We start from the raw sequence: 25221 nt of genomic DNA on the forward strand, positions 1-25221 counted from the left end.
TAAAGTGGTTTGGATTGCTTTGAACACATGTAGTAAGTTAATAGGCAACTCGTTGATGTATTTGTCATTGAACTTCAACGGGTTGTCAAATATGAGTTCTATTATTGTACAGAGAATATTGAAAGAATAATTTTATGCTTTACCCTTGGCAATCTTAATTAATGTTCTTAACAGCTACACTCGTATATCAATGTTTGCTTTCGTAATATTACAGAGTTTCTATTTCCACGTTTATCCGGCTTCACGATATTCCTCATTTCGTCACATTGTTACTTTCCTGATTCATTTATAAACAAGCACTTAAAGCAAGTGTTGAGAGTTTTTAAAATTATTCCTTTTATATACCCTTTCTACCTCCTGAGGTGCAATGATATCAGCATGTTTAGACATATATGTTTGTACATTAAGAATCCTCCTATATAAATATCATGAAATTAGCATTTACTCGAGTCCCGCTGAAGGGAGTGGGAATTCTGCAAATAAAAATGGAAGAGCCCAAGCTGCTCTAGAATAGCAATTTTTACTTACGTCACCCTGGGGAGGCCTCCTTAATATGCAAATTCATAGAAACACTAAAGCCGCTGCGTAAACAAAATTTATGAGGAAAGTGGTGAAGTAATTTCTTTATTCACGAATATATGTATAGTACATATGTTTTGCTTTGCCTTCGTCTGCTCCGATTGGTTGGCGGTAAATGCAAAGCTTTCGGGAAATGCATGAATCACTGTTATGTTATGACAAAATATAGAAAATTATATTATATACATATATGTATGTACATATGTATATTCTGCAGCATTTTAAAGTATTTTTCAGTTGACTCTCTGCGAACGAAAATATTATTTGATACTAGCTGACCCCGCAGCCGTTGTCCTGCGTGAAATTATGAGTTTTGAAATGAAAAAAAAAGTGGAATTTATCTTTTAACTTTTCCTTTAATGTAACGCAGCTTGTTAAACAACATTTTTTGGTTTCAGTTCCGGTGTACAGAAAAGATGGTTTCCAACTCGTGAGCACGCCACGTATATCTGGCCGTGTGAAGAACATAGCATTTCCAAATGTATGCCACATACTATGCGACTATCCTTGTGTCCTATTGATTGTCATGCAATGTTCACTGGAAACGGAATACGTTTGCACTGAAATGGCAAATCGTTAGAACTCAGAGGTGTTCGTAGAATCCAGCGTTTTGCCCCTTTATATTCGATAGCTGCGTCACAATCAGTCAAGTTCCATTACACAGTTTCGGCGCATGAAAATTGCGACACATAATAACGACAGATCAAACTTTAAGATGCAAATAATGGTATGCCAACTTCTTCAAAGAAAGAAGAGATTCCACTGGATAATTCCCGGCGGCGTCTTCATTGTCAAGACGATCGATCAATTTGTATGAGCGCAAGTTTCCGGAAATTTCACTTTGAATGTTCCAGTTTAAGTCATTAACATCGATATTTTTGGCAGCTAATGTAGTTACGATAATTTGGCCAACATCCGAACATTCGTGATGAGTTTATCTTTCGTGAATTGATAAACGGCAGATGGAATTGATATCAAACCACCGGAAGTATCAACTGGAATTGACCCATTTCCAATTCTTAGCGAATACGATGTAAAATGTCTTCGGCAATGTCAATGTGTTCGTATTCCATAATTGTCTCCGATTTGAAGGTTGATATGTCGAAATGATGAATATGATCGAGATGTTTGATTTCAGTGATTATCATATTCAAATTAAGTTGAATCAATAGCAATCGTCGTTCGGGTGGATTGTGTAAATTCGTCCGAATGCATTAGTTGAGAACACACTTGAATGTCAATCTACTGGTTGGCCTTGCTTTCTGCATAAATATTTCTTCGACCATGCATTCTATGTATAGTATCAAGTCATTTCTGAATAGAGCAAGTTCTCGCAAACTTTTCACTGACGAAAGTTGAGAAAAAACTCGTAAATGCTAATTTCTGGTGGTTTTCCACTGTATACTCTGGGTTGAAATACACTCTTCATGAATTGCAAAAGTAAATATCTTACATAACGCTTCATTGCAGAACACGTGTCAACCCATTTGATATTTGCTGATCTCATTTCGTTCAAGGCCTTCCTTTGTTGCTTCCTTTGTAGACGTAATTCAAACGTATTTGATCGATTTCACCAAACTGCAATACTCAACATTGATATGAGTTTTGAATGCGAATTAGACAATAGTGGTGAATATGGTACGATCCATGTGTGGTCAACTTCGATGTGGTGTTAACTTCGGTATTCACGCCTCTAAATTGAATGCTGAATATTTTTCCATTGTTATCTGATGAGCGACGTCCATAGAGTGGATATCCATCATTTCTACTTTGTGTTTCCGAAAGAAAAGCACGTGGATAGTGTTTCGTGCATTTATTGTCAGCCATACAAACCGAAAAGGGATTGTAGTGTTCGCAAGGTCCATGAACCATATTGGTTTTCACCACTTCGAATAATACTGGTTTTTTTTCTGGACCAGAAATATCAGGACTGAATGTAGGAATGATTTCATAATTTTTTTGGTGTAACCACCATCCATCATCCAAAGAGAACATGCGCGTGCGTCAAACCTCTCCTTTGCTACTCAACAGAGTACATTCAGCATCTAACAGCACCACATATACGTTGCTTCAAGATAAAGTCTATCAAACATCGCAACTGTTGTTTGAAAAGTCGTGGTCTAACATCGTGACGATAACTTGCTGATTGCCCGCGATCCATAATTTCATTCGTATGTCATCGCATCCTGGGAATACTCGGTCATGTGCCATGGGTTGCCAATATATGTTGATGCCAAGAGGAACGCGACCTCTTCGTGGCATTGTAACAAAGTTCAATCTGTAACGTCTTCACTGAATAAATTTCAATAATTTTTTTTTTTTTTTGAATAGCCGGAAAAAGAAAAAAAATTACCAAAAAAATGTTTATGAAAAAAGTAAATTCTTTGGAATTGCCCAATTTCCGACTTTTCCTCACGAAAAGCATACGGTTTTTTTATTTCTAAACTTTCCCCGATCCACAGCGAACAACCTTTGAAAATTTCATCAAGATTGGTTCAGCCATTCTCGAGCATTAGCGGTATTAACAGCATTCATTCGTTTGTATGGGAAAAAGAAAAGATCTCTTTTTAGGGACTTTCCGGCAATTATTCTTTTTTTTTTTTTTGCGATAAAAACCATCTTTGAACCTCAACGAACATTATAAAAAAGAATTAGCAAATTGGTCCAGACATTTTGCGATTCATACATTATAAAAAGATACATACATATATAAAAAGATGTGAATGTAAAATAAAGTTTGTTATATATATGTATATGTAATATTACAATGATTTGAATATGGGCTAAAAATATGAATTTGAAAGGACGGGGCCGTGAGTATACTTCACAAAAGTGCAAATTTGAAGACTATAAAATTCGATCAGTCGTTTCCAGCTAACAGCAAATACAAATTGTAGTTCTGTTTACTTTTTTAAAACAAAAATGCGAAGCGCCTTCCAAATCGTTTAATATAATATGTATTACACGTGTAATACTCGCTCAAATCAAGCAAGGGCCATAACATTTTAAATGGCTAAATAAATGGTTCTACATTTTTATGTCCATTAAATGCAGCCGCCCAACAGCACTCATGTGTTGTGTGTGCTTAGGGGCGCGCCTAATAAACACTCACGTGGTACAAGTATAACTCCAAGCAGCTCAGTGCCGCGGTTTTCGTAAATTTCGTTAAAAGCTACAAGTGATGGCGCATAAAGCATACAGATGCCCTTGTCAGTCGGCAGGCAGAGGTAGACGGCCTTACATGACAGGCTGGCAAAGACGCACCGACACGCCAGCCTAATAGTAGTGACGTGGCAAGGACGAACAGCAGCTGAGCAACCAAGAAATATAGGCATGCATAAGTACGGCTAACGATAACTCACTCTGTGTGCAGGTGCGCTATATTACTAAATGTGTAAGTGCCTTGTACACTCATATTTTATGATTTCTCACACATACACAGTCACCTGGTGCGAAACAGTGCATAAATCGGGCTGCTCATGCAAGCCTCCTAAGCAGTGCTCTGTCTAATGTAATTAAATTGTTACTTTCTAGCGCTTAGTATGCTTACCATTCACTCACCGTTCAACTTACTTCATGAGTTTCTATATGCTTGGCATAACAGGTGGTCAGGTAAACGTTATAGCTCACGTTCGCTGTCTTTTTCCAGTATTTTCTGGCTTCAGACAGTTCTGATGTAAACAAGTTGCGCTGAAAATGTGATTGGATTGCTTTTCGCTCACCCAGTAGAGCACTGAACATGTAGAGCATTTGGACTCTTTATGCAGGCATGCGAGTATGAAAGTAAACAAGTGCTTTGGTAGTGCATTGAGCTGTTTTTCTCGTTTGTTTGCCACCTTATTGTTGCATAGATGTGAAGGCAAACGATGTTTTAATTGAATACAATATGCTTTGAGGAGAAGCCCCTGCAGCACATAAAACTTCGTTTTATTTTGAATCCTTAGAGGTTTGTACAAAAATTTGTACATATATGTTTTTATGTAAGTATCAACGCTGACAATCCAATAATCAAATACATACATACTTGGAGAATTGGCCGCGGTTGAGTGCCTTGATTGCGATTAAAACTTTATTTAACAAATTGAGGTAAATTCAAGGTAGACTTCTCTCCTTCATGTAATCCCTTACGGCAAATTTGTGTTTGAGGGACTTTTGTTTTAATGATCTTCTAACGGATCAGTTTGACGAATCTAATCCTAATATATAAGGATGCAAAAAAATGATACTTAGAAGAAGAATTTTATCGTATCAACAATCCAATATCCGGATGTTGCGCGTAAGATTTAGTCGCTTGGAAATTTTGTTATCCTTAATAACTTTGTTGTATATTAATATATTTCTATGGAAAATGTCTTCGATAAGCCTCACAGAATGTCTTACTTTGAATAGCACTCTGTTGCTCCCCACTGATATATACATTTTTCTGAACTGTCCCGCTGCAGACATTCGGTTGAGGCTGAAACCAGCCATTTCCTACTTTCAGTTCGTCGGGCAAAAGGCGAAAAGTAAAAGAATGTCAGAGGAATTTCTTTAAATTATCGTTAATGAACTTAAACGATTTATTGACTCCCCTCAGACAATTACTGCAATATTGAAGCACCCGCTTGCGATACGACGCGTTTATACTGTTATTTTATACTATTTATTATTTTCACTTAACGTTTTCTTTTGAACCATTGGCTGTTGCTCGAAATGTCAAGGCGCAATGAATTCTTAATGACGACATGGTTTTGCACTCTCCAAGTACCCTTACTGCAAGGACTCTTCGCCAGCACAGGCAAACMGTATTTCCATGCCCACATACACACTCTCATATGCAGCCCGTTATGAATTCTATCTGAGGGTGTGAAGATCTTTGTGATGCTTTAGATACTTGATACTGTAAATACATTATTAAACCTTTTTTTGCAAACATGTGGTGTATTCTGTACAATTTGTGCAGTGCGAATCTATACATTTATGTATGTAGGTATGTATTTTTATAAAACAGTTTCACTGCAGTACATAAATTCCATTAGCTTTTCTGTGGATACTCTTGGCAGCGCTTCTCTTCAACTCGCGATGTCACAAATGCAGAATATCTGTTGAGTCCCTCCATTTGAACACTTTACGAGGCATTTCGTTTTTAACTGCAAATTTTATCGGCATATTGAGGCTTGTATACCCCTACTTTCAATCCAAAAATACATAAACTGCAGCTAATTCGGCGCAGAAATGCAATAAAATAAGAGCTTCAATTCACCTCTTGATATCATCACCCATCTCCTGATTAAGTTCTCCTTCACTCGTGGCTAGGTCCGTTATTTTCAAGAAAATCGATCATAACACTAACATCGCAACATATCCCCGATGGGTGCGGTTTGCCCAATTCATAATATACATATTTAAAAATAATAATAAATTAAAATTAAACCCGTGTATGGACCTAGGACAGGTATGCAACGAATTCGACAATTTTAAGCCCGGAGCTAAGAAAAGTTGCATTAATTCATGCACCCATAACCTCTTAGATTTCAAAATGGTCTATACTCGAAATGGGTGTAATTGTAGTCTAACATCCCCCCAATATTCACCAATTGCGATATGTATTGATAGAATAGTAGCAGATCAAATTTGGTTACCACTGATTTAACAGTTTCTGAGATATGAAATTTCACCACGCCTACTCTCTCCATTTAGAAAAGCTCATTATCATTAAATTTAACGCCGCGCCCACTTTGGAAACTTCTCAGATTTCTGGTAATTGCCTTGCGTAAAAGCTTTTTGGTGTTGCAACTTTCCGACGAAATTTTTTGCTTTTGTGTTTTTGTAATTTTTTTTTAAGTAATTGTAAAATAATGTAGTACAACTATTCCTCGGAGATGCTTTCCCAACTTGCTTCATTTACTAATTTATTAATCAAAGGTGGATTGTCTTGCTTTTGCCTGAGCACACATTGCTCGATTAATTAATACAGATAGACATGAGCACTTAATTGATTTCAGCTAAGTATAATCACAAATACAAAACCAACGTTAAATGGCGCAGTAGACCTTGGAATTATGTCATCTCATAGTACCACAAAGATGAAAACCCGCATTTTTTCTGCTCTGAATTACAAGCGTTAGATTTTATGGCGATAATTATGCGCATTCCGGTTTTAATTATAAATTTTTTGTGAACCACTCAATCAATGAGAACTTCTTCTGAAAATACGAGCATTGATTATTTTTCAGGAGAATTTAATGTTCTGAGACCATTTCTAATCAATTCATTCCATTCCATTTATGTAGCAATTCTGTTTAGACCCACAGTAAGTCTAAAATGACTCGTCTATGCATACATACTTATTACATATTTAGTGTAGACTTCTGACAGTTATTTCCGGTTCCACCAGTATGAAGTTGTTTCGTTACTCCTAATTACACGAGTTTGAGGATCTCCTTTTACTTGATCCAGCTGTAGTTGATGCCTATAGCGGCCAACAAATGTGTTCTTCTAACTATATAAAGCATTACATTTGGCAATAAATGTGACTAATTGTATTTCCAATTTTGAGCGTTTACAGAGAGATTGTTCCGGCCTTACTGTATATAAGGGAGAAAGTGGTGAACACAAACCAGTTCCTAATACGAAAGTTGGTTTTCTTTTGAGCTGTTCATGAATAACATATAAGTCCATCAACATTTTCCTACCCCCTCTAAATCATAATTTTCATATTCTGCCACAGTTATGCTTCACTAGGAGCGAGGCCCCACACGGCGTATGAGTGTCATATGTTACTAATTAGATTCCCCTGGGCATTTTGCCAGCGCAAAAGCATAATGTCAGCAACCATGAACGCGGCGGCAACAACAAATATTACAAATTCTCGGTTGAATCTCATTAAGCTGGAGTATATATGTTGAATGTAAGTATATACAAAAACATATGCACAAACAGATTTGACTTCAGGCATGGAAGCTAACAGTGTAAGTGCTTGCCTGAACTTGTGGTTGAGTCAAGTTAATTTACTCATACATTTGATTTATTATTGTTGCCGATAGAACATAATGGTGCAATGACTGCGAGGAATTAGCTCATTTATGCGCATAAAGTCCTGCTGCTGGTTGCCACCTGCACTCGCACACATTCGAATGTCATTACCATTGGCTATTGCGGACACATTTAGTCTGGCTTTGTTACCAAAAGATTCTTGGTATCGCTCTTTTGGCTGTAGACATGGTCGCACGCGTGAAAATTTGAGGAATAATTAAATAATCTGACATCCAAGACGCAGTCATTTTAAATACATGCCACTATAAGATGACGGCAAAACGACACTTTAACTATTCTGGGTCCCGATTTGAAGAGGCGAAATTATTGAGTTAAGTGGACTGGATAAAGATAAGATGATAAGCTTTAACATCCTTTATAGCAAAAGTGAATGGTCTAACGAGCAACTAACTGATGCTGGTGTCTTCCATTGGGCTCATATTTGGTAGGCATTCGTGCCACCTTCCCAGTGAAAAGAGCGAATAAATATGTAAAATTAACCCCCATTTGTGTGTATATACATATATATACGTATGTGAAATACAAAAAAAAAATTGAAACCTCATCCTCAGTCACATCTTCCTCACCTATAGAAATGCCAGTAAAGTAAATTTTTAATAATACTCGAGAACTGTCGCAGCTTCCATGCGCTCGTTGTTAATATTCTGGTGCATACGTGAAAAATGATCTGCTTTCGATTTCAAGGATTTATGCGTCAAAGTGTGCAGCTCCCAGCGGGATATGGAGTGAAACCATCAAATAATGTAGCTCCATTCTCGTTCGCACACTTACGTGCATTTTTTGCATGCAGCACCGTTGTCACCACACCCCAGCCCCACCCACAACAACACCGGCAATGCATTCAGGAAATATCGCTTTTACTCGGAAGAAACACCATATCAACGCATACACTCATTAATACATACATACGTACATCTTGCAGCAGCTGCAATGACTCTTCTGACACGATTGCCTTTGATTGCCAGTCGTGTGTGATGCGTATCAGTGCACATTTGTGGTTTTCCCTTTCATTATGTGGCAAATGGTCGTTGTTGCTTTCCCAACGTAGCCTTGTTTGTATCTCAACGTCAGTGAAGATACCTTTAAAGGTTCCGAGAATTGGTTTGGATTTCGTGGAAATGAACAAAACCAAAATGTGGACTCTGAACAGTTATTGGCGAATAGGTTATTTTATAGTTTATTTTTAGTTACTAGAAACGATTTTATGTCAAATAAAGTGTCTTCACAAGAATAATTTTGGGTCAGGCTTAAGCCTGCTTAGTTTCGAAGAAATATTGTCAACAACAACAGCCCAAAATTACAACTACTGTTGAAACAATCTTGCTGAACAAAAGCCTCTTACAGCGATTCAGTTTTATACACATTTTCTTGAAGTGAATGGCCTTAAATTGCGCTGGAAGCTTTCAATTTTTGCCACATCATTTCAGCACATGTTCATCATACCAACCTTGTTTCCTCTCTCACCGTAAAGCAGGAAATTGTGTATGTGCAGCTGTAATCTGGAGGCTTAACGCTTGATTAAATACGATTAACGATTTCCGTTACCTGCCTCCACACTCCCAGGCGCCTTAAAGCATGCCTTTTGTAACTTTGTGTTCATATGTTTCTTCTTCCCTTTAACGCTCAGTATAAATATTTACTCATGCAAATAACGCCAAAAGTGGCTTGCTCAATTTGTTTTCTCCTTGCTCTGCCACCTTACAAAGCTTCATTCAAATATCAGCCATTCCTTCATATATCGCACTAACGTTGAGCTGAAATGCCATGGAAATTCCACAGAGCAGCTGACTTCATTGCGAATTCTAGACTTTCGTTTAGCTTTTGTTAATTTGTATATTAGCGCGGGAGATAAAAATTGATGTGCGGTGTTTCCGATTTCATGACTTTGCTTAGAAATTTAAAAACTCTGATTTGTTAGATTATAAAGTTACAGTATCTTCGACTTTGGTTGCACTGAAGTAATTTATGTAATACAGTTATAGAACTCATCCACATAGATCTGACTCTGGATTTCTGATTCGCAGAATAGGGTACTTCTGATTGCAAATATCATGGAACAATCTTCGTTTCCTAAGTTATCTGTTCATTTGTCTAGAAGCAGATGCTATACTTTTCCCATCCTTTGTAAAAATCGGCAACGGTTATTCAGTAAAGTTTGCACTCCGTCCTGATCCTCTCAGGTGAGATCCATAACTCTATCATTTTCGGACTTCCTTGCAGGAACTGATCTACTCGCCCCACCATTCACCTAAAGTCCCTTGCAAAAGTTGCAACTACTGATTCGAAACAACTTAGCAAGTCAAACGAGTCGTTGAGAACTTTTCTCATTACAAACTTTCTAAGCAGTTTTCCCAATGCTACTTAAAACCAATTAAACTGCGACTTTTTCACACCAGAATCAAGTCTGTTTCCATTTTTCTTTTTGTTATGCTTTCTATTCAATCCAACAAAAAACGAGCAAACCCTTCGAATGACAAGTAACACAAAAGAAAGAGAAGAAAATTAGAAAATTGCTAAAAAAAATAGAAAAACTGCAAATTGGAAAGCAAAAGCCAGAGAGCAATTAGTGAAGTAACCGCAAAAATGCTTCAACGGGACTTGCGCCAACAAAACAACTGGTGAGGAAGCAAATCGAAATGTGCTTTCTTCTAGCGCTGTATTGTGTCTGCTGCGTGGGAAAGTGGCCTGCTCGTGTGTTCAGTCATGGAAAGGGTGTCATAATTGTTTCTCCTGTTTTGCCTAGTGCTGCTGACCAGTTAATGAAGAAAGTTGTTGTTTGAGTTGGCAATGTGAGCATCATCCAAGCTACAATAACAATAGCAGTAACATCTCCTAAATGCTGGGTACCGTGAACAATGGCCAGAGCTGACAATGGTATTGTTGCGTGGGCCGAGGACATGCCGGCCAATGCAGATTGTTGTGAAATGCATAAACACATGAGTGCGAGTGTGTGTGTGTTTGTTGGTGTAAGAGTGTGGATATGCAGCCAGCAAATTATGTTAGATATGGAAACTTTGCTGCATTAAACACTGGGAGCTGTTCTCCATGCAGCTCTCACTTCACACGCACACGAGTGTACCCCGACTGACTTATATGCGTGTGTGTATATGTGTGCGCGTGTATGGAAATGTAATAATTCATAACAGTGTCATGAATGACTTTTGATTGCATTTCAGTTATGTCAATGCAGTTAGCTTTCTTCTCTTCTTCCATGTAACCGGAGCTCGCTTTAATCCAGCTCCCAATTACGCACTGGCAATTATAGCCATTTTGAAATTATTACGCACACATGTACACTTTTCATTCTATTCATATAGAGCGTGTCAATTGCGTAATGTTAATGACAGGAACATGGTATTACTCTCATGTTATTATTAGCCCTTAATTGTTTGTACAATATGCAACTTTTTTAAGAGATTTGTGGATGGCCTATATCATGAGTATATATTGGTATTGTACACATACGCGACTACAATACATTTCGTTTGGTTCCAAATGGACTGAATTACGCAGCAACAAAAAAGTAAATAATAAAACTCAACTCCGAACACCAATATTCTCCATTAAAATTTATGTACTGATGCTGAAGGGAATATTGTTGGATCCAACCTGTTATACGGATGTGTGAATGAAACAGTAATTAAACATTTATTTTGAATTTTAACGGCTTTCATCAATATTCAATATTTTCCTTTTTGGCATTTTGGTTGTGCGGCTGAAAATCTCGGGCTATGCTGCCCCGAACTGCTACAGATGATTGTTCATGAGCGGCAGGAATGTGTGTGTGAATGTACGAGTTCCGTTAGAGTGTTGCGTGAATACTAGTCCTTTCCGAGCAGAAGTTAAAAAATCTCTCCCATAATTTGTTAACAATAAAACTTTTGCCTTCCTATAAATCTACTCACGTTTATAGATTTTAATTATGGCAATCATTTTATATACATATTTATATATATAGTTCTTCATCTTAAGATTCCCTCAGTTTTATTCCTTTCGACCCCCGCTAAGCTTTTTTATAGATTTCTATTGATACTTTATTGAATTCAATTTTCGTGATTTTATAGTGATTTGCATCATCGGTTGCAATGGTTCGAAATGATTTTTAAAAACAATTTCTTTGAATGGTTAGATTTAGAATATCGAATATGTCTTATCTTTCATTCTTTTCAGAGGGCGCATAAAAGCCTTGCATAGTAAACTCAAGCGCCACTGCAGCCAGTGTATAAGACATTTCAACATCAATATGAACAGTTGAATTTCCATTTGATTCAAGAATTCGTTCAGACTTTAGTACGAAATGATATACAAATATTGCCATTCAATCCAATACATTTCTAACAATAGAATAGAGAACCAATCCAAGAAATCCAAGAATATTTTTGTCACTGAAATGAAATATCAGCCGAGGCATGTACACAGTGCATGTTCCGGCAATGAATCAAGTGGCACGGAAGTGTCGCTCAAGCAATGAACACAAGTTCAGGAGTCGTTCGCACAAACCTCTTTTGAGTGTGTCTGATGCGGACGAGAGCGTGAAACAAAACTGCACGTGGGGTGAAAGCTAAGAAGAGAGAGGTGCATGGAAAGTCTCTTGACGAATAGAAAGCAAGTGCAGGAAGTGAGAACAAAGTGTAGAAAACAGAAATACGCTTTTAATGCGAAGAGCAAGTGTGAATAAGGCACGAGTGCACTTTGATGCGCCTGCTTGAGCGTCGCTAGTAAGTTTCTTTGACACTTCCCATCAAAACAACTTGAGATTTCCTGTAAAAATACACTGACGAAAAAATAATATTTTACAAACGACCTGAATGAGTTAACTAAATAAAGTAATACTTTTTAATTCTTTAGGAAGAGACTAGCTTAGTTTTTTAAGTTCAAATCCACTTACAAAATATACGGAATAATTTTACAGAACTCTTTTTAACCCACAATAAATTCTAATAAAGGTATACTTCTGGGTTTTACGATCTATAACTTCCTCAAGGCAGATTAAGTAAATGAAATTCCCGAATCTAGCTGTAAAACAGATAGTTTATCTAAATTTTGTCTTGAAGGCACTTCTAATCTATTTCTTGACTGACAACCTAGAGGCAATATGTTATGGTGTACAATTTGCCAATTTTGAACTTTACGTATTGAGGCAGCTTCTAAAATGTCTTAATGGAAACTATAGGGGTATTCTCTTGCTCTTGCAAAGCCCTTGCACGGTGCACGAATTGCGGATTTTTCCTCCTAATACAACGACCCAACAACAAACACACGGGCAAGGGCTGTAAAATATTTCAGACCAAAACCCATGTTTATTTTCGTGCAATGTCATGTAAAAAAATAATTGCAACTCTGTGCTAGCTGTCATTTTACTTAAATACATGTTTTCCGTTAAATTGTTGAGGAAAGTAAATTTTAAATAGATTTGATAATTTTATTTAAATTATAAAGATTTGTTACAGTTTTTTTGTTAAGAATGAATGCAGATTCACAATAGCCGTGCGCAACAGTTATTTACAATAAATTGACCGAATCAGCCGTTCATATTCTGGATTCTGCAATTCTGTGCTCTCATGCCCTTATATATTTCGGTATAGGATTTTTGCAATCTGCAATATTTCAAGAGCAAGAGAATCCCCCTTATGTCTTTATTTCTATTTAATATAACATTTTTCCTCTTCAACTCAAACATATTACTTTCGCTTTCGCATTTGCAGAGGCGAAATTTCCTATCTACCACAAAGGATCCTATTACTCTCATCCCGGCAGTACGTAAAACTGAAATGAAATTACACCCGACAACTAGCTTTATGCCATATTTAATTGAGTTATTTTACGCTTCAGTCGCCTGGCACAGCTACAAACACATACACACTTGGCAGTAAAGCGCATCAAATGCACACCAAACAAGAGATGAACTCGTGGCACACAGTGTGTTCGTTTGAAGGGTGCGTGTGTGGGGGGAGGGGGTAATTTAAAACCCATTATTAAAGTTACTTGTTTGCACCAGAGGCAATTCAAAGTTGGCAAACTTGAACTTGTTTGTAACAAATGAAATCTTTGGAGCTGTTTCTGGCTGCGACTTTCAGCTGCACTTGCCTTATTCAACCATTTCACCTCAAATGAAAATTAAATTCAACTTTTACGTTAGAAACAAGTAAAGAAAGTCACTTAAATATTTCGAAAATGGCTGCAAGTAGTTCGGGCATGTCACTACTTACTTTCGCATTATACTAACTATAGAATAATGTAATTAAATCATGTGGAACCAAGTGTTTCGATTCCTCTAATAAAAACGGAACTTGGGTGTTAAAGACCTCAAATTGATTATAAACAGCTCCATAACAGGGTTTAACCAGCGTTGTTTTATGTAATGGAAAGTAAACACAAATACAAGGCAAAATATCTCACCTTCAAAACTGGAACCCGAAATATGGAGTGCAGCGGTGCAATAGTCGCAAACCACTTCAAAAGAAGCCTCGCCAAACCAACTATTTTTTTTTTCTCAAACCTCCCCAAAAGTACAATTATTTCTTTACTCCTTTGACGAGCGATAAATGGAGCTGTCGTCGGGATAATAGGTTATAGACATATCGATCTTTATAGCCATATTTTTTACAATTTCAACAAAAGGAAACAAAGAATTAAATATTTCAAAGGCCGTTATAACTTCATAACATTGCTAAATTCATTTCAAAACTCACAAAGAAGAATGCAGAATTAAGCTGAGAGGCTTAAGCAAATTGTAAGGGCAAACAGAATTCATTTGAAATTCAAAACTAACTAAAGTCATTTGGTTTCACTTAAAGCGATCGGAGAGCGGCTAGGAACTCTGCAGAGGAGGTGACAGCGAGCGGCATGGCAAAGCAGTTCGATGCAGATGGGTTGGCGCATACCCAAATAAGTTCAAACACACACACACACATGAATATGTATGCAAATACTCGTAACACCCGCACAAATTCTCTCGAGCACATGCTATTCAGCGCCAACGGCAACAATAAATTAAATGTGGTAGGCAAGCGCGCACAGTAGCCATGCTTTGGCGGCGGCTAAGATGAAATGACTCGATTTCATGGCAAGTCGCAAATATGTTGAGCACATCGGCGCGACGTCCGACTCTGACAGGCGTCCTTCCACACAACAAACAACAAACAACACACATATGTACGTACGTAGATGTGGGCGACTCCATGTGTGTTTCGTGAGCAATTGCTAGCAGCGCACCGACGTATGGCTGTGTGCATTTTTATTATATAATCATACTTAAATTTGTAACAACAACTGAATTTATGTGTCAGCTTTCAATTTTGCGCTGATTTCATTTCGCTGCACTTTAATCGGAGTGCGTATTTATTGCATAATTTAAAATGTGCAAATACCCAGCTGTTATTTTCCAAATGCATTGCGATTTTATTGCTAAACTGACACTGGAAAAATGGCAAATCAAAGGCACCGCCACAATCGCCTAAGCACAGATGTGCCGAGGCATTCGCGGAATACATAGGAGACAGATGTCTATGCTGGAAATAGATTCAATTTGCTAAAGACTGTTTTTTCCGGGTATACAAAATTCATGGCAAACATAATATACTCTATTAAGGGTATAAAAATATGAAGTCCAGTCCAGTGAGAATTTCATGACATTTCATCGATTTGAAGTTAGTGCGTTTTAAGTGTTAGTATGTTTGTGTTATCAGTGCGAAAATGAGCTTCGAACAAAGAGCCAACATTAAATTTTGTTTTTAAATTTTTAAAACTTTTACCGAAAGTTTTCAATTGATGAAACAATTTTATGGGATGATTGCCTATTCCGATGATTGGCACCGTGCAACTTCTTCCGTTTCGGAAAAATGCATTTGTCCATGGAAGGAAAGCGTTATGCAGACTGCGGCCTTACTGGCGGCCATTCCGGCCAACGAGCTAAAACACTCGATCGACATGCTTTTGGACCTTGCAAAAAGCTGTACTGAAGCAGAATATTGAATACAATAAATTGATTTTGCCGAAAAAAACATTTTTTCTGTTTCCGGTTGCGATGTTAACAATGGATTAAAATATCGAAGCAAAAATTTGTCACAAATTTTATATTTCTACCCAAATTTAGGTAATGGAAAAGTCGCGGTGATTCAATTTTATCAAAACGAAAACCTAAGAGTGGTACAAGGCCTTCAAAGACAGCGGAGAGATCGTTGAAGGCATGCCTCGATCTGGACTACCTCTTTAACTGATGAAAAAATTAAAAAAGTGAAGAATACGGTGCTCGAAAATCGTCACGCAAGTGTTAGATAGATGACAAGAGGCTCAACATCTCTCGCGAGTCCGTTCGAATGATATTGGTGCATATTTTGGACATGATACGCACTCTTGCTCGACTCGTCCAGCAAACCCAACAAGTGCTTACGAAAAGTGTTTCGGGGCATATATTATACATATGTATTACATCTGGTTGGAATTACTTTCAAGGCAACAAAATAATAATTGCTGAATAATTAAATGTTTTGAATTTTATTTACAATTTCCGAGTACTTTTTGTCACTATGAGTTGAAAACTGTCTGCATCCTAAAAAAGGTTGGACACCTTTTTCCTTTTACTTCAATCGGAAGAATTCTGCGCGCTGCGTTCTTTTTCTCATCTCGTCTCAATTTCAATCGCACATTCGCACGTAGCGAATTAAATTCATGTACATTCAAGCCAATAACAACATTTTTTCTTACCACTGTCTAAACACTGTCCGTCCATCCCTCCGTACCAACTGTAACTCTAGTAAAACATAAGATACCCTGATGAGACTTAATACGCGTGTTCCTTAACATCATAAGAAGTAAATAGAAAAGCAATAAAATGCCATAACTAAGCCTCGAAACTTACTGTAATTATTACAGTTATTACCAAACTAGGTCAAACAAATCACTCAGAACAATTTTATTCACCACCTTCCACAGCGCGAAATCGGGGGATGGGATAATGCTTCATATGAGCCGGTGACTAAAGTCCAAAAATTGTCGGAACCCGACATTAACTTTTCAGGCCCCAATATACCGAATATGTGGATCTCAGCCAATATTTAGTATTGAATTCCGAGATAACATTTTTATGATAATACGACAAAAATGGGTAAAATCGGGACAAAGCTTTGCTTTGCCCTCACATGTACATATATTATAAGGATTTTGAAACTTATATATTATGTGTTGTCGGGTTTTAGTCAGATATATACCAGTGTCAATCCAGTTAGAAATATGTGAAAAAATTTAATTAAAGTATCGAGAAATAATATACATACAAGAAATCATATCGTGTAAACACTGGTGTTATTTTGCTTCATTCATTCTTATTCCGAAAATTGCAGTTGTATACTAGTACTTATATAAATATTTAGTGAGGTCAGTATGTGTAATTGAATAGTCGGCGATCTAAGAAGAACTTAGTTCCTCGAACTACTTTCTCTAAAGTTAGCCATTTATGTCATCTAATATTATTATATTTTCATAGAATTTTATTGGTTTTTTCACAACATATTGCACAGTTCGTTACAGTTTTGTTATTACACACTTTCTAAACATACTTCCAAACTTAAAACATAACCTTCCACACTCGCGGCACAAAAGCTAAATAATTTAATGTTCTGCATATACTGCAGCCAATTAAAGTGGCGACGTCCGCTCAAACTATGAAATATCATAAATTCTAATGATCCATACAATGTGGGGATCAGAGGGTAAAAAGCGCTGCCAGCCAAATGCGAGCAGCGAGTAGTGACTCAGTGAGCATGCATGCTAGCAAGTATCAAACATTTCCGAATCAGTCACAAAAAGCAATCAGGTTTTAAGAAGCTGTCATGGGGGCTCGAAATTCCACATCTGCTACTGCTCGATTGGGTTTGTGTGTGTATATTGCTAGCTTTATGTAAAGAAATTTCTGATTTTCATAGCTTGAATTGAGACTTTCAGCCAAAAATTTTCAACAGTTGTCACATTATAACGTTCACCTAAAAGTCTACACACGAGTGCGCTTCGGAGTATGCTAAAACTTTGGACTTCATAACACACTGATGTTAATTAGCTGGCAAAACACTCATTTTTACTACGCATGAGTTTGTTGGTGTGGCGGTGTGTGAGTTTCTAAGGCATTCGCTGCAGTGGGAACATACTAAGATAATTTGATGGCAGCTAATTACGTTCTCCAAAACATTTCTATTTTGGCACCCAATTGCCCAAAATATGGTAAGAGCTGTTTAAATTCATACATTCATACATTATGTACATATTTACTAGTGTGTATGAGAATGAGGAAATTAACGCATTCGTGCAAAGTACTTTTAAGTTAATTTGTGGTTAGTTATCTGTTTGTGGTCAGCGGCTTTCTTGTACTGAAAATATCTACAATTTGTTAGAAAAACGGGGGTCAGTTTAATTATTTGCTTATTTCAAGATTAATATGCAAATCATTGGGAACGAAATTATTGACCACACAACAATATATGAAATAATCGAAAAGGTATATCAGGCATATCTGACATGTGCCGTTTGAACCGTCTAAATGAAGTATTTGTTGGGAAACGCACAGCTTTGGAGGCTTTGCTCGTAAGATCTTTATGGATTCACCTTATAGTGGGACTTGACAACAGATTATTACTTAATTTTCCTGTCTTTGGTGAATGATTTGCTGGTGGAAATTTCACCTTAAGAAAAGCAGCGTTATCGGATGGAAGAACAATCGATGGTTCCAGTGTTTTACCAAAGAGACGAAAATGGCGTTATAAAAGTTTCTTCAAAATAGCAGTAAGTTATTGGCCAAAACGGTGACCATAACATTAATGCTAAAATATTCTAAATACTTTTTAGATCTTAAAAAATATTGGAATGACAAGTAACAGCATCAAAACATATTGGAGTGAAATTTTGTCGCCGCTTTCAATTATTTCTCCGTGTATTTGGAACAAATTAGCAAATTTCACCACAAATATTTAACTCGTTGAATTTATTTACTTAACAAATCATCAGGCAATTATAATTTAATTGCAGTAAATGAGCTCTTTGGACAATTGTACAACTAGTATTTTGTGATTCGCAGAGAAAATCAAGAAATTTGGCAAATATGTATATAACATTTTAGGAAAACCATCAATCCGCTCAAAGAAAGTCTGTAATTTGTCAACTTCTGCACAACAAAATTCGCCAGGTCAGACATCCCCTGCCACGTCGAAAACATAATTACGTGGGTCACAATTACGTAAGATTGTAATCAATTTTGTCGTGAATTATATTCATTACTTTATTCAAATAAAATAAAATAAAGAAGCAGCTACATTAACTTAAAATTACTAACATTCGCTTTCTTAATATAACTTCATAGGATAAAGAGCAACATAGTTAATGGAATTTTTATTATTATATTCTTAGTACTTCTTACACAAAAATGTTTATGCAATTTTTATAAAAAAAATAAACTGGAATTACGTTATGAACCAAACGGTATAAAAATCATATGGCGCTCCAATTGCTGGAGGCTTTTCGATGGTACCATTAATCATGCGTTGACATTACGTGACAAAGTTACAGAGTTGCCAGGCAGTCCCAAATAATTAGCCGCTCCGAAAATTGAGCAGTTAAGGGTCGTGATATGTAAAATCGAACGGCAACTCCTCTCTACAAGGAAAATATTTCGTCATGCCAATTTGTCGAGTTGTACGAACGTTTATGTAAGCGTCTGGGACTGCTTATGTGACCAATTGCCAAGCAGTAAAGTCGAATGAGCACGCGAACAAGCTTGGAAGAAAATGTGAAATCACTGCGTCAACTGCAGCGGATCGAAGAGGAAATGAGCAGCTGTTGAAGGCTCGCCGGCTAGCCAAGCACCCGATAAAGCTGATTACGGGCTGACATAACTACCCCATATATGTTGTTGCTGTTGCTGGTGGTGCGACTGCTGCTGGTCGCGTTGTGCTTGGTGATGCGGCGAGGACTGCTGCTGCTGTGCTAGGTGATGTGGTCCATAGTGTTGGTGATGATAACCATGGGAGACTGACAACGCCGACGCGTTCATGTCAATGCCACTCACATAAAAGCAATTACCGGAGCTAACGACATTGCTGCCACCCATTCCGCCATTGTTGTTGTTGCAACTCTCATTGGCGTTGCTAGCGCTGTTCGAGCCGTATTCACTGGAAATGCCATTCGTTGCTACTGGTGATGTCGATGATGATGTTGTCGTACTTGATATCCGATGTAGCGGTTGCAGCTCTAAAACATCGTTTTGTTGTTGCTGTGAATGTGATTTGTGGAGCAATTGAAATGAAGCAGAGGATTTCACAGAATTACTGGCATCGCCCCCATCTCCAACGGAGCTATTCGTTTTATCGCCGATGGACCTTATGCATGAACTCCCTCTTGGAATTGTTGTTGCTACCGACGGGGTTTTCGTTATTGTTGTACACACCGCGCCCGCTGCGGATGAGGCCGAGGTGCTAGATGAGCATGTCGTCGACACTGCGGGCACCGACCGTTGCGGCAATTGTGATGCATCGGCCTGGGTTAGAGGCACCAGCACTTGATCCATGAGATATTGGTCAATTTCCTTTGGATCAATGTCACTATTGCTAATCGAAGTCGGCGCTAAATAGCTATGCACCGCTGCGAACTGGCCCATTGAACATGCCGAGGGCGATTTGTTAGAGCTGTTGCTGTTACTGCCTGCACCTCCCACTGCCGATGCAGATGATGCGGACTCCAAGTAATTCAAGACTCCAATGGAATGTGGCGAATTGCAGGCATCTGTATTTGAAACGTAATTGTAGGCAAGGTATTGGCCGGGGGCATAATTATTATAGCTATCGCTCGCAGTTGAATTTGAATTAAAAATGCGTCCCCCGCTTAAGCCGCCATTGTAGTTTGGTGAAGCTAACTCATTGGCCGTCAGCAGTTCATGAGCAGAACGCTGAAAATCCAGTAGCCCAGAATTATACTGGCTTTCATCTAAAGAAATGTACTCGCGGGCACCATCCCCTAGCACACCATAACCAACGGCAGCATCCGAGTCTACCACAGCAGATGCACTGAGTGGTCGTAATAAGTTTTGTGCCTGTGATAGCTGTAGCTGCGTGGGTGTACGTTTGTCGTTCAAAGTGGCGCTTAGCAGACTGCCGCTACTTAATGTATATGGTGTGGCAGGAGGTGTGAGCGGCTGTCCGTCGGCGGAAGTACTGGCACCAGTCGATTGCAATGAACTCGCCGTTGAGCAAGGCGAATCCATTGGACGCGCATAATCGTAATGCTGCGACTGTTGCCCAAAATCAAGTCCCGCCAATTCAGGAATGAGTCCACCGTTAGCAGCGCTCTGCAATGAAGCGGCACATGCGCTGTTCAGCGAGCTAATGAAAGCCTCGCTATTCAGCATATCCGCAGCGCATGTGATGGAGCCATTACTGCTAGTATTCGAATTGCGAAAAACCGCGTTCGTGCTGTAGTTGCTCAGCGCATCCATTTTACCGCTGTTATGGCACGACTGTGGCGTTTGCTTAATGATGCGCCCATTAATTCGATTTGCGGTTGATGCGTTCCCTACGCCCATTACCTTCCGCATACCAGCCGTCCCACTGCAGCTCTTTGACTGAAAAGCGCCGGTTGCACAATCGGTTGCTGTTTCACAGGACAGTTTGGCGGTAGAGTTTGTGGTTGTCGTCGCAGACAGTACATCGTCGCACTGCACCCCGCTGGCTGTGAGTGTGCGCCCTTTTTTGCGACGTGGCTGATATTTGTAGTCGGGATGCTCCTGTTTATGTGTGAGTCGCAGCTTCTCCGCGAATTCCATGAATGGTTTCTTGTCCGACTCCTTGAGGTTTCTGTTTGGAGAAGATATCGAAGTGAATTTAAAAAGTCGACTATGTTAAATAAGCAAAGTAAAAATTAACTTAGATTCTAAAAGACTAGCAAAAAAAGCTAAGCACTCTAATAAAATTATAATTTTTTTGTTTCTGAAGAAGAAGAAGCAAAAAGGAAAAAGGCCAAATTTGGAATTTTTGAAATGAATTCAGAGAGTAATCGTGCAAAGACTCATTATATTTCTCAAAATCCAGTTATAATTTGATTTCAACACAAAATAATAAAATGGAAAGTACAAATTTTAATTGATCTTCGCAAGTGAGTCGTGAAGTATGAGTGTTGCCCTCCAATGAGGCATGTCGACGAATTGAAGCCCAGCTACTCAGCAAAAGACAAAGACAAATTACGAACAGGCCATGCCATGTAATAATTTGTCTTTTTTTTTCAATGTTGATAAGCTAACTTTCCGTACATTGAGCTGAATCAAGCAAAACGCGGCTGCATGAAAGTTCGTACTTATCACCAAAACGCTATCGATGAACCATGAAATTTTCAGTACAAACGTAATCTGCGCTTCGCTGAGAACTTTATTGTCAAACAAAATTCCGAGAATTCGAAGCTTGACAGTCTAGCGATTAAATATAACCATGCTTAGCTTAGCTATCTTTGAGTTGCTTTATAAATTTATCCGTCACATTTCTTGTCCATTAAATTTTGCAATAGTCAGTTATAACTTCATTAATAAAGGCTTTTCACCACACATTACGTTTTTTTTTTGATCCATAAATAAATGGTCGAAACTGAGCCAAACAAATGGACGCATTAATCATCACTGTGACTTCCAAACTGCTCTTGCACCAGATCTACTCATAACTTACTCCAGGGTAGCTCTTTTGCTTAATTTACGAATTTGGTTCAATATTCAAATAAACATTCGAAATGTGTACAAAATTCATTTAACAAATACTTACTTCCACAATTTTCCGAGTGATTTACTCAACTCTGAGTTTTGTAAATGTGGGTACTGCTTGGACATTACCCGTCGTGCTGCCTGCGCCCAAACCATAAACGCATTCATTGGTCGTTTGATGTGATCTTTTTTGCGGTCCGAAGGGACTCTGAAACGAAAAAAATCATACAATATCAACACATCACTGTGGGAGAGTGATCAAATGCCATATATTTTGAAAGCGGTTGGGAAACGAAACTTGCACATTTTCCAGTATTTAAAAAATGTATATCCTCTCACATTTGTGTACCTTATAGAATACCGAGCAGGATAGGATGCAATAATTTTTGTAAAGGATCACTTTTATTATTTTCATGCCATAAAATTCTCTATTAAACTCTCAATGCAGACTGTTCAGAGTTTTGTATCGAATATAATGATAGAATACAAGTAGTTTATATAATAGTGTGACAGTTCCTGGCAAACTTTTAACTTTTTTTTAATATTCCATAGGAAGAGAATTATCATGGTTACATGATGGAAAAAAGTGTGGTCAGTCAATTAGTAAGGTCAGGGCCTTTTCCAGATTGCTTTTGAACGGGAGTTTTCTTGATTGGGGCATATCGAAATCCAGGATTTTATTCCTTGCCACAATGGCATTACCCTATTAATAGTAAAAACAACGCCGACAGTGTGAAGTGCGAAAATCGCCATGACATAGCTGGCTTGGTATCAAAGCAAATTGCAGCACGAACGCCATGGCGGTATCAAAATATTGCGACTGCTTCTACGCACGATACGCAATGAGGGGAGGAAAATCTAACTTAAGTGGCAAAAGCAAGTCCCAGCCAGCTACGGCACTGAAGTGAAGATAATACGTCACCGAAGAGAAGTTCTAAATGGTTTTGCTTGCAACTTCCGAAACGGCGTTAATTTTCTGAAGTGGACGAGATATAAAAATTGTCGTGTACAATTTTTGCAACATAAAACCGCATGCATCTTAGCTGATTCGAAAGCAATATTTATGCGTGAACCCGCCCTTTTTAATTCGGCGCGTTCACACTTCATTCATATCGCACTGGTGACGTTGGTCCCCGGCAGTGACTTATCAAAGTGCAAATGTGCCTGCTACTCGATGCTTCATTTACACCGGACGCTGAACGTTGATGTCGATGTGGCATGCAGTCGCTGGCGAGAGTATACGAGCAAAGTGCCATTTTGTCATATTTTTCATGTAGTGAAATGAAGAAGATGCCAGCGCACTTCAAGCTATCATTTAATGAGTTTTGCAAATCTACATACTGCCAAAGCCAACACAAACAACACTTGCGAAGTGGGCAAAAAATACAAAACCCACAGGCAGCAACAAGTGCCACGGCGGAGAAATGCATCAGTTGAATGTGATTAGCGCGCTGCCAAGCGTGAAGTGCCCGGCCGCGTAAGCGTTGGTGAAGGGGAAGGATGCTGCAGCCTGTTAAAAAGAAAATCTGAGAGTAAACAAACGCAGACGCAGCCGCATAGGCAAAATTCAACGAGAATGTGTACTGACGCCAAACTAATGAGAAACGCATTCATTTTGATTAGATACCGGTCCACAACTCGCCTAAATTAATATTTTAGGTCCTCGGGAGATGTACATAAGCTATAAAAACGACCTGTAAATGATGACAGAATTCTATTTGGGAAGCTTTCTCAACCTTTTTATTATTTCAAGTTACTTTTTTTAAAGGACACCTTGGTACTTTGGTAAGTGCAAACTATTTAATGAAGCACATAAATTCMTTCGGCTTGAACATTGCCAGAAAGAGATTACTGTGTAACCAGTATCTTTGAAAGACTGTTCCACATTCTGTTCTACGTTGCGAGCGTGTTTGTTTGTGCGCCTGCAAATCTCAGTGTAAACAAGAGACATCACACGAAATATGCACCGAAGTGGACTTGTGTCATCTGCCAGAGTCACAGACATTTTGCAAATGCAATCTGTGTAGCATGCAAAATACCAGAGAAGAAAACATATGCAATGGGGAGATTTGAAATGGCGAGGGCAGCAGGAAGTGTGTTTTTATGCATGTCGATACGTCTGTCAGTTAGGAAATGCACAAAATGGCCCAAAATGTGACCAGCGACGGAAGGACGCAGTTGCTTTTTATTTCATATCTCTCAGTTCTGTAATAATTCAATCCCATTTGGGCATGAATGTGGGTATGTAAGAATGCTGGCTTGTCAATTTGTAAGTGACTACGTGATTTTTTATCTTTTAATAAGAGATTCAAAATGTAATTGCGCAGGCGCATTGTTTGGAGGCTCGATTTCGCCGGGATATTGTCTTATCGTAATTAGCGAAAATAAGAGAACTTGAATCTTGTGTAAAAGACGGTTGAATGAAATGTTATTTGTCAGTTATTTGTCAGTAAGATAGGGCTAAGTTCGTGTACAGCTGATCAATAGAGTTCCAGTACACAGTACCCAACGCTTCTCAATTAGTTTTACAACCTATCAGGAAAGTTATGATACCATGAGCAACAGGTTTTGGGAGTCAAATAGGCAATAGGAAGAATAGGAAGAAACTTGGAATGAAGGCGATGAATACAAAGTTTTTCCAAATGTGAGCAACCGTAGTGACACAGTCAGTCCAAATATTCTTACTTATATGTATGTATGTATGTATATATATGCATATTTGTACAAATATGGGAGAGTTAAAAATGAAATGAATACAATCCAAATACTACTTATAACAAATTCGTAAATAAATTAACATTTGAACGAAATAAGCGCAATTAGCACCTTTTGATGTGGCTGTTGTTTAAGTACCCCCACACGCATATACATAAACATACATATAT

The 25221-nt window shown here is 38.2% G+C and overlaps 1 protein-coding gene across 1 annotated transcript in view; it reads right to left on the reverse strand.

Annotated features, from left to right (window-relative positions):
• Positions 1-18921: 18921 nt before the first annotated feature.
• Positions 18922-25221, reverse strand: part of LOC108978687 (flocculation protein FLO11) — a 10931-nt gene continuing 4631 nt past the window's right edge. The window contains exons 2-3 of the mRNA XM_018949083.1: positions 22398-22544; positions 18922-21446 (exon numbers count right to left, since the gene is read on the reverse strand). Coding sequence (XP_018804628.1) covers positions 19478-21446; positions 22398-22544 — 2116 coding nt within the window. The 3' untranslated portion in view covers positions 18922-19477. The remainder of the gene's footprint in view (positions 21447-22397; positions 22545-25221) is intronic.

Source organism: Bactrocera latifrons, unplaced genomic scaffold (genome assembly GCF_001853355.1).
Source record: "Bactrocera latifrons isolate USDA-ARS-PBARC rearing strain unplaced genomic scaffold, ASM185335v1 scaffold_126, whole genome shotgun sequence".
Taxonomy (NCBI): Eukaryota; Metazoa; Arthropoda; class Insecta; order Diptera; family Tephritidae; genus Bactrocera; species Bactrocera latifrons.